Here is a 10,623-nt window from a genome sequence, read left to right as displayed (position 1 = left end):
CAACACATTGTACATGAGTCACTGGTTGGGGATCACTGATCAAGGTGCAGAGTTTGCTGAAAGGAACCAACCCTTAGTGCTTCTTACCTTGGTCTGTAAATGATCCCTAATTGTGCTGCATTTCTGGCCCAGCATTTGTTACGGTTGCATTCATCTACCGAGCTCTTATGGCTATTTGTTTTTTAATCTGTTTACAGATGCATGCTTAATGTTAAAAAAAAGGCATATATTGAGTTTATATGCATCTTAAAGGTAAGATGCAATGCAACATCATTATTTCCAAAAAAAATCCCACATGCATGTGATAAAAAAAACAGTGTGATTTTTAAATTTCAAAAACTCACCACATGGAGCCTAACGCGTTTCATGCTTACCTAGCACTTAGTCATAGAGCTATTGCAGAGGTACTTCCATTTTATAGAAAAGTTTATCTTTTTCATTATTAATATTATGATCAGATCAGATCCTAAAATATAGGTTCCTTAACAATTTGTTTGCTATATACATTGTTCCTAGTACATACGTAGCTACTCCACAGATGCAGACTGTACAGCATAAATGCCAGTAATCTGGGCGAACAATATAGAAACTAAAGAAGGTGACATGGTATTTTCTTGTACAGGTATGGGATCCGTTATCCAGAAAGCTCCAAATTACAGACAAGCTGTCTCTCATAGACTCCTTTTTATCAAAATAATTAAAAATTTTAAAAATGATTCCCTTTTTCTCTGTAATAATGAAACAGTAGCTTTGACTTGATGCAAACGCAAATATAATTAATCCTTATTGGAAGCAAATCCAGCCTATTGGGTTTGGACCCGTCACCCAGACACAAAAATCTGTATAATACAAGTCCTTTTCAAATTAAACATGAAATCCAATTTCTATTTTTTATTAAAGCATTCATAGCTCATTTAAAAATCTCAGTTGTCAATCAAGTATTGCCTTACGCATAGAGGCGGGGCAGACAATTACTTTCACTTTCAATTCAGCACTTCCTAGATGTCACTGCTCTCCACATATTCCCCCATTCTCTTTACCATTTATGTAGCCAGTGCATGGGGATAGACCTCAGGTCCCCCATTCTGGTGAACAAACAAGGATGCCTGAACATTGAAACAAAATGGCAGCGTGGTGCTTGCAGAAAGAATACCCCGGGCCAGGGCAGCTTTTGAAGAAAAGGACCATCAGCCCAGGGTAGGAAGCAATTGACTTGAATTACTGGAGGGTGCCTAACAACTGGCCGTCCCCAGTGATATACTGCATTAAGATATAAAAGAGGTCAAGAAAATATAATATTGACTGTAGCTAAGAGAGTTTTACCCTAAATCTTGTCATTAACAAGATTGCAGAGCAAAGATGAAATATTAAAACTAAAATGCTTACATGATACAACTAGTATTGAACAAAAATTGTATCTATGACAGATGTGTTAACTGACTGTATATTTTGTTTCAATAAAAAGAATTGTTAAAAAAAAAAAGATGAAATTTTGAAGATAAAAATCCCATGAAACCTGATTTTTTTTTTAATTGCAATTCAATACACAGAAACAGGTTTTATTTAAAATGTACCTATTAAGGCTCATGTCTGCTTTGAGACCTTTAGCAAACAGTCTTCCTTTGTTACCCAAGCCTCTCCAAAAAGTGAATGCCCTGTGTTGGTTGGAGGAGTCTGCACCTCTCCCAAAATATTAAAACCAGGAAAAAACCAAACACTGAAGGCAGGTGTAGTGGGGAGATTCCCTGCACATTAGTCACTCAATGTAACATTTTGGGGGTGTGCCTGACATGTCTGACGTCGGGGCACGCCCCCAAAACTTTAGTGACTAATAAACGTGCAGGGGATCTCCCCACTACACCTGTCTTCAGTGTTTGGTATTTTCCTGGTTTTAATGCTTTGAGACCTTGACATCTTCAGCCTGTCCTGCTTCTTCTCTTTACCAGGATCATGAATCAAATTGCAATAATATCATATTATAAGATGTAAGTCGCATCACTGCAAACCTTCAAATAACCATCATAAATAATATTGATATTCCTTAAATCATTCTGTAAAAAGCACCCTTAGGCCAAAAATATATTATTTATTCCCAACCAAAGGGCATTTAAATTAACTGAGAAGCAAAGATTCACTTGTTCACCCTATAGTAACGCAACTAAGGCTGAACAAACAGGTTCTATTTTACTTCAATTAACCACATCTGGTTGCTCTTTCTTCTTCGCCTCAATAAATTCCATAGGCACTGGATACATAATAAGTCTTGCAGCAGGTCTAGTAATAAGGCAACTGAATTACCTAATCCCCATACTGAATTTCAGCTTGCAGTTCCTTAGATATGTAGTTAACGAGAGCTGCTACCACCTGCTGTTTTAATGAACAATTGCCCATGACAAGCATGATGAGTTGAGTTGCATCCGTCCAGTCCAGATTTCTGATGAGAAGATAAACATCATCACATAGGCTTTGTTGTTGCACAGGGGTAAGTTCAAGAATAATCTGAGGTATAGGCTTGAACTGCCCACTGGTCATCCATGCTCCCATTGCTCCTCCTACTGCGCCTCCTGTGAACAAATACATTTATTATCTTAGTGATTTGATCTGTTTAATAGAACAGCTTTATTCTTATGGATGATGATAAAGTAGTAGTAGTAGGAGGTAGTAGATAGTCGTAGTAGTCATTTTACACTGATGTACCATACTTTATAAATTGTAAGGAACACTAGTAATGTCTGATCCTTAGCATTATCACCTGCTACCACATTATGTAAAGCCTAGCAGCAATACATTGTAGTCTACGGGGATGTGTAAACTTTGAGCTGAGTGCATAATGTCTAGCTGCTGATTGCCTGACCCACACTGGTTTTTTGCTACGGAGTCAACAGATAATAATAAAACAAGCAATAGAAAGTATCACACATAAAAACATGCATATAGTGCACAAAACAATCATAAATAAATAAAATCCAAAATTCACACCACACCAAAAGGACAGTGGTAAGGACTATCCCTAAGAACTGTGCTGTGGTCACATTGGGGTTGGTTTAACTGCACTCACTGGCTTGTATGATGATCAATTGCATTACGAGAGATTACAGGGGAATGAAAAGTGGTGTGTGGTGAGTTAATTGATGTTGACTGATAACTTCAGAAACTGAAGCAACTGATTCCCGGTCCAAAGTGCTTTAATCCAGTGAAAAAGAAACGGCCATTGCCAATATGCAGAAATATGGGGCCCTTGATAACTGAGGGTGATCTGAAATATCTGGAAAAGCTGATAGAATATCTCCTCAAGTCTCACCCAAACTGGCCTGGGAGTCCCTCCCAGCCGCTGCTCCAGGCCACCATAAGTGGGCTAGTCCTACAGTTTTGGAACAACTATTATAGATCCACATTGTGCTCACTGGTGAACTCTTATTTATGTGCCCGTCCACAACAACAGCCTATGTAGAACAATATATGTTCCTGTAATAGTGATCCCTGTCTGATTCCATTAGAACATAATCATATGCTTGAGAAAGCAAATGTTTACTTCATTAGTTAAAACTTTCTGCTGATGCAACCCATTGTAATGAATGTAACTACTGCTATGGCACAATTGTTCAGTCTTTATGACTGGAGAGACTGCCTGCCTACATCTGAATTAAAATACTTTTCTAGAGATATCATTCTGCTTACAAAAATCTTAAATAATGTATTTTGTGCTCAGAGTATAAAGCTTTTATAGTCTAGGGGGAACTAGTAATATGTGGGATTGCAACAGTGGTTTTGTGTTGAGTAGTCCGTAGAGAAGCTAATAAACAGCTCTGCGTGCCCCTACTCTGGCTGGCCATAGACGCAAAGATCTGATCGTACGAATCGAGGATTCGTACGATTTTCGAACCGTGTGTGGAGAGTCCCGACATTTTTCGTCCGGCGGAGATCGGTCGTTTGGTCGATCGGACAGGTTAGAAAATTTCTGTCGGCTGCCGATAATATCTCTGCGTGTATTGCCGATCGTATGATTTTCAGTGGGAGACTGTCACTAGCTTTGGTTGGACATAGATATCGTACGATTGCTGTCAGGGGCAGAACATTGCTGATCTGTTCTTTAACTAATCTGACTGGTAAGACTTTGATCTGAATGGTTAGTGGCGGGTCGGGAGATGGGAAAGTCCGATCGTACGATGATTCGTAAGATCGGATCTTTGCATCTATGGCCAGCTTAGGCATATTGCTGCAAGACAATGGCAACCAGAAGGATATTGTGACAAATGTAGTGTGGGAGAAAATAGTTAAAAAAATGCTTACTTGCCAATTGCACACTATACTAAAATGTTTACTTTTCTGCATAAACCCAAGCCTATGCAAGGAATGAAATAAAAATGATAGTGTGCTGCTTCCCCAGGAAAATACTTAAGGTGGCCATACACGGGCCGATAAAAGCTGCGTCGGACCGAGTTGGCAGCTTAACGGCCCATGTATGGGGGCCCCCGATGGGCTTCCCCGATCGACATCTGGCCGAAAGTCGGCCAGACCTCGATTGGATGGGACTATAAATCCCATCGGATCACGGCCGCATCTGTTCGTTGATGCGGTCCCGCGATCCGACCGCCTGTTTGCGTTCACTAGGATCCGATCATTGGGCCCTAGGGCCCACGATCGGATCAGCCCGATATTGCCCACCTCAAGGTGGGCATATCGGAGGGAGATCTGCTCGTTTGGCAACATCGCCAAACGTGCGGTCTCTCCATGTATGGCCACCTTTAGGGTATGTAATAAAATGCACTGTTTGCCCAGAAGCAATAACCCATAGCAACCAATCAGCATGTAGCGTTTACTGGTCACCTGTGTAAAAGCAGGCATGTTATTGCTTGCCATGGGTTACTGCTCCTGGGCAAACTTAGTGCCTTTTATTACATATGGGGTTAGCAATTTAATTTACTTGGGGGTGAATAGTATTTTAGCAGTGAATTTGTTTTTTATTTGCCTTTTTTAATGTCTTATTCAAATACAAAATTTAAATTGGCTGACAAATAAAAGTATGGAATGCTACAGTTAGTCTGCATTCCTCGTTTTGCAAGGGCTGGTTTTTTGTCCCGCTGGCCCAGTCCAATACTGGGTAAAAAGGTTGGGGACCCCCAGTTTAGTGCATCAGTCAACATCTACATTGAATGGGTTTTATAAAAACACAATAGCAGGGCATCCCAAATAATGCTCATGGTATATTTTGCTACTGCTGTTTTCAGAGAATGTATGGGTATGCATATGTATTTATATATACACATGGGTTATACAAAAAAAACCAAAATGCCTAAAACATGACCCCCCCAGTTAAAACTGCAGATTACCTACGGCTATTCCTGGAGGACCTCCAACCAAACCTCCGAAAAAGGCTCCTGCGGCGGCTACTAGAGCTCCTTTTGCAGAATGCTTTACGGTCGCTTTCATTTTCTCATGGTCTGAAACGTGGCAGAGGAGTTTCATGATGTCGTCCACATGCACAGGCATCTTCCAGGCTTAAAAAGAAAGTAGTATATGTAAAGAATAATGCGGGTAATCCCGGAGCTCACCCAATCTTCTGTGTCTGATCCGTTGCAGCCGCAGCGGGTAGCCGTCAACTTCCTGCCAGTCTCGATCCTCACACAACAGATTCCCCTGCAAGGTAGGCGCTAATCCGGAGAGCAATATTCAGACACGGTTACGGTGCAAATTGTGGCTTTATTTCAACACACTGGGTACAGTTAGCGTGCCGAGGGCTGTGCTGTGCGCTGACTTACGCGTTTCTTCCCGGCACTTCCTCAGAGTCCTCAGAGCACTTGACTCTGAGGAAGTGCCGCGAATCCATCAAGAAACGCGTAAGTCAGCGCACAGCACAGCCCTCTGCACGCTAACTGTACCCAGTGTGTTGAAATAAAGCCACAATTTGCACCGTAACCGTGTCTGAATATTGCTCTCTGGACTAGCGCCTACCTTGCGGGGGAATCTGTTGTGTGAAGATTAAAAAGAAAATAATATATCTTGTGTTTAACATTCAGGAATGGAAGAACTATAGGAGTAATGCATGGACGCTCTCATGAAGCCAATTAAAGGAACAGTAACATCAAAAAATAAGTGTTTTAAAGTAATGAAAATATAATGCAGTGTTGGCCTGCACTGGTAAAACTGATGTGTTTGCTTCAGAAACACTACTATTGTTTATATAAATAAGCTGCTGTGTAGCAATGGGGGCAGCCATTCAAAGGAGAAAAGGCTCAGGTTACACAGCAGATAGCAGATAAGCTGTCTGACTAATGGTGTTATCTGTTATCCACTAGTTAACCTGTGCCATATAGCCATTTTTCAATTTCCGCCATTGCTTCACAGCAGCTTGTTTATATGAACTATAGTAGTAGTGTTTCTGAAGCAAATAGATCAGTTTTACCAGTGCAGGGCAACAGTACATGATATTTTCAATACTTTAAAACACTTACATTTTTTGGTGTTACTGTTCCTTTAATAGTTTTCTCTGAAAACTGATATTGTCCTTCATCCTCCTGTCTGATTAATATAAACACAGCCATACATCCGAGCAGAAGTGAAACATCAGAATTGCTCTATAAGGAGGCCATACTTTTTATTGGCTAATTCAGCAGATTATAAAAGACTATTTGAAGAGAGAGAGAGTTTGGGTCCGTCCTTTAGGCATGAGGAATAAAGGTCGCCGAGATTAGAGAAGCTCCAGGCGATAGACAAACAACTCTGCCCAGCTGACACGTTAGAAACACAGTGTATAGTGACAGAGCAGTGACACAACAATAACTCGTTATTATCTGCCCTTGACAGTTGCGGCCCAGGATTCCCCCCCAACCCATTTTTGGTCAGGCTCCCTTTAACTGGTCCTTTAATACAACTACACCAAACGGGAGACATTTAATAGCGGAATGTCCGGCCTTTACCCGGCGCTTCCCTTCCGCTACGTTTCCTTACCTTCCCGAGGTCTCTGTAATATTCTGTAAATCAACACTTCCAGCGCAACGTGACCCTGTAGACTGCCGCCAGCAACACTAAACCCCCCTCTGCTCAGTAAGGAGACTGTGGACACCGACTGGGGGCGTGGCTAAAAATAAACGTAATTCTATTGGCTTGACAACAAGAAACCGGGCGAGATGCAATTGGCTGCGTATGACGTCACTCAGGTGGGTTATTTTCCTCCTGAAACGAAACACTGATTTCAGGTATCTGTTCCTTATCTCCTCGAAGAACCATAGTTTGGTGGCTGTTAAAATAATTCATTATCAGTTGATTGTAGCCAGAAGGGGCAGGAAATATACACATTAGCATTTGTGTATTTTCTGTTTCTCGTTTGTCTCCCGCAGGGGAATTTGATTTCCTCTTGCGCCTTAATTGTAGTTGGTGTGGTGGGAAGATAAAAATAGAATTGTTAGTGAAGCATTAGAAGTCATACGGCCAGGGCCGCCATTAGAAATCACGGGGCCCCATACAACAAAATCCTTACAAGCTAAAAAAAATTGTGGCCCCAAAAATTATTTTTAAAAAAATCCTTGGCACCAGGGCCCCCCTTACAAGTTAAAAAAAATTGGAGCCCCATAAAATAATTTTTTCAAGTAAAAAAAAAATTGGGGCCCCAAAAATTATTTTTTAAAAAAAACATTGGCGCCAGGGCCCCCCTTACAAGTTAAAAAAAAGTGGGGCCCCATAAAATATTTAAAAAAAAAAAAAAAAATTGGTGGCAGGGGCCTATAGATTATTAAAATAAAACATTGGTGGCCAGGGGATTAAAAAAAAAACAAAAAAAAACCCCACACTGGTGTCAGTAGAATTGAACCCGTGGCTTCAGGGCTTCAATTATAGCTGTTTTCTTGACTTCAGGTCTTTTCGCCGCTTCAGGACTTCAGTGAAGGCTCCTTTCGTGACTTCAGGTCTTTTTCGCTGCTTAGGACTTCGAATGTTCGGCACTTCCGCATTCTGCCACTTTGGGACTTTGCAAGCAGAGGCAGGGCTGTGGTCAAGGCGGGCTCATTGAAAAGTGCAGCACTGCCGGGCCCCCCCCTTCAGCCCCGGGACACTTGTCCCCCCCTGATGGTGGCCCTGGATATGGCCCATTTCATTATAAACTATTAGGGCAGAGACACAAGCTCAGATATGGGGAGATTTAGGCAACAAATCTCCTCTTCTTCGGGGCGACTAGTCTCACCGAACTGCCTCCCGCCGGGATGTCACTAGGATTGCTTTGTTTTCTGAAGTCGCCCGTCAGTGCCGAAACTAAGGGTAGGCGCCCGCCTAGGGGGCGCACCTTTGAAAAGGAAGACTTTTTTTTTGCCGTTCTTTTTAAATTCTTTAAGTTTGAACTTCTATGGTACCGTTCGTTCTCCAATGCGGCTGCCCCAGCAGAGTTCCGCTCTGCTTCCCGACCCTCTTACTTGCCTAGTTGCACTGGCTGGATCTGTCTGTTTGGGTAAGGCCAGACGAGGAGATTCGGGGAGATTTTGTCGCCTCACTGAGGCAACTTTGGGCGACTATTGAAAACGCATCGCCGCGTGTGCATTAGCGCAGGCGATTTTGCGCTGTAGCCTATGGCGAAAAAACTCTGAGGCAGTTCGGGGAGATAGTCGCGCAAAAGACGTGGCGATAAATCACCAGGCGACAAAATCTCCCCCAATCTCCTTGTCTGGCCTTACCCAAAGAGTCAAGAAGAGAGTAAGTACTAGTAGACAAATACACAATTGTGCATCTGCGCTGTAGTAAGCGGTGCGCTGGCCTGGTGACGTCACTCAGGCAGAGGCAGGGAGCTGTGCTGTGTGCGCCTGTGCTGGTTTGGCCTGGCACGTTGGAGAGAGAGGCTCAGACACTGCGGGGTGCGGCATAACCGCTTCTGAAACTGTGTGGTGGCGGCTGGCTAGTGTTATTGGAGAACAGAGAGAGAAGACAGGTACACACTGATCTGGGCTGTTTGGCACTACAGGTACAGACTTGGGGGGGGGGGGTGCAAATTGGGCAATGCATTGTTTGGCACAACAGGTACAGACTTTAGGGGGGGGCAATATTTTGGGTGCTGCTGGATGGCACAGGTAAAGTTTGGGGGCAATATTGGGTGCTGCTGGCTTATTAAAAAAACTGTAAGTGATTAGGTGGGAAATGGTCCTACAGAATGGGGGGGCGCTGATTGAAGTCCTTGCCTAGGGTGCCAAACTACCTTGGCCCGGCTCTGTCGCCTGTAGTTTCCTTGTCAGGCAACTTCGGAAAATGAAGCGCACTGATTGCCATCCCACCGGCAATTTACATTCTAGCTGGGGGGAGGCAGTTTGGGGAGATTAGTTGCCCGAAAAAGAGGAGATTTGTCACTGGCTGACTAATCTCCAAGAATCTGAGCGTGTGTCTCTGCCCTTCAAGGAAAACTATACCCCCCAAACAATGTAGGTCTCTCTAAAAATATATTGCATGAAACAGCTCATAAGTAAAAACCCTGCTTCATGTAAATAAACCATTTTCATAATAATATACTGTTTTAGTAGTTTGTGCCATTGGGTAATCATAAATCGAAAATTGTCATTTTAAAAAATAAGGGCCGCCCCCTGGGATCGTATGATTCACGGTGCACACAAACAAACCATACTTGTTAGGTCACATGAGCCAATTAACAGACAGAGTTGTGTCTTTTGCTTCCTCACTTCTTCCTGTTACAGTTACAGTTGAAGTATTTCTGGTCAGGTGATCTCTGAGGCAGCACACAGACCATCACGAAATGGAGGCTCAAGGCAAGAGATGTAAAAGGGCAAGATTTACTTAAATACTGTATATATTCCAGTTTGGTAAGATTCTTTAATATGCCACATAATTTGATATAAATCTGATGCTTAAGCATTCATTTTGGGGGTATAGTTTTCCTTAAATAGCTGTGTGTTGATGCGTTACAAATACATCATAACTATGAACATTGAATAAACTTATAAAACTCCTGCTGGCTGTCTGATACAGGTATTGCTCTAAGCAAGATGCCCTAGCCTTTCAAAATATTTCATAGTCCGTATTAAAAGTTACACGTTAATATATTTTCACTAGTATTAGATCCCCATTGGATAGTACATGTTTATACTTCCCACCAATTGAATCGTCAAATGAGGGGCCAATAAGACCACACCTTTGTTCTGCCTGGCCACTCCTACTCACACCCAGAGACTTCCCTGTTCCACCCAAACCCTTCCCACTTTCCCTCAAAGCCATACCCCCATTTCAGGTCTGTGATGCTGGACTGCAAAATAACCAGGGTCATTGGGTAATATATTTAGTCACACCAGCGACTTGTTGAACATAATTCTAACAACTCAAGTTTTCATTGAGACATTTTCTCAGATATTTTAACCAAGAATGTCTGCTGGAAGAAAGAACCTTGAGTCTCAATGTAATAATTGGTCTTTGCTTCTTGTCTAGTAGCCCACAGCAACCAATTAGCAGGTAGTATTTACTAGTAGTCAGCTCTCTGAAAACAAACATCTGATTGGTTGCAATGGGTTACCAGATGTTGGCAAACCTATTACATTACCCATAAGAGTCCAGAAAGCTTTGGAAAATAAAGAAAGTTGACCTCAGTTATTTAACCTTCAGGGCTGCCCTCCAAAATGCACAAAAAGTTATTGCATACAT

At 42.3% G+C, this 10,623-nt stretch overlaps 1 protein-coding gene across 2 annotated transcripts; it reads right to left on the bottom strand.

Annotated features, from left to right (window-relative positions):
• Positions 1 to 1,505: 1,505 nt before the first annotated feature.
• On the bottom strand, positions 1,506 to 7,107 carry c19orf12.S (chromosome 19 open reading frame 12 S homeolog). Of its 2 annotated transcripts, XM_018260606.2 has the most exons (3): positions 6,949 to 7,107; positions 5,331 to 5,498; positions 1,506 to 2,564 (listed from the first exon to the last, which is right to left on the bottom strand). In XM_018260606.2, the coding sequence occupies exons 2-3, from the start codon at positions 5,488 to 5,490 to the stop codon at positions 2,299 to 2,301; spliced, it is 426 nt and encodes a 141-aa protein (XP_018116095.1). In that variant the 5' UTR covers positions 5,491 to 5,498; positions 6,949 to 7,107; the 3' UTR covers positions 1,506 to 2,298. The 2 variants fall into 2 exon arrangements, with proteins under 2 accessions (XP_018116095.1, XP_018116096.1); XM_018260607.2 differs by lacking the exon at positions 6,949 to 7,107 and having other exon boundaries at positions 5,335 to 5,469.
• Positions 7,108 to 10,623: the final 3,516 nt, after the last annotated feature.

Source organism: Xenopus laevis, chromosome 4S, assembly GCF_017654675.1.
Source record: "Xenopus laevis strain J_2021 chromosome 4S, Xenopus_laevis_v10.1, whole genome shotgun sequence".
Lineage (NCBI taxonomy): Eukaryota > Metazoa > Chordata > Amphibia > Anura > Pipidae > Xenopus > Xenopus laevis.
The sequence above is the reverse complement of the archived record's forward strand: the minus strand, read 5'-3'. Positions and strand labels throughout refer to the sequence as shown.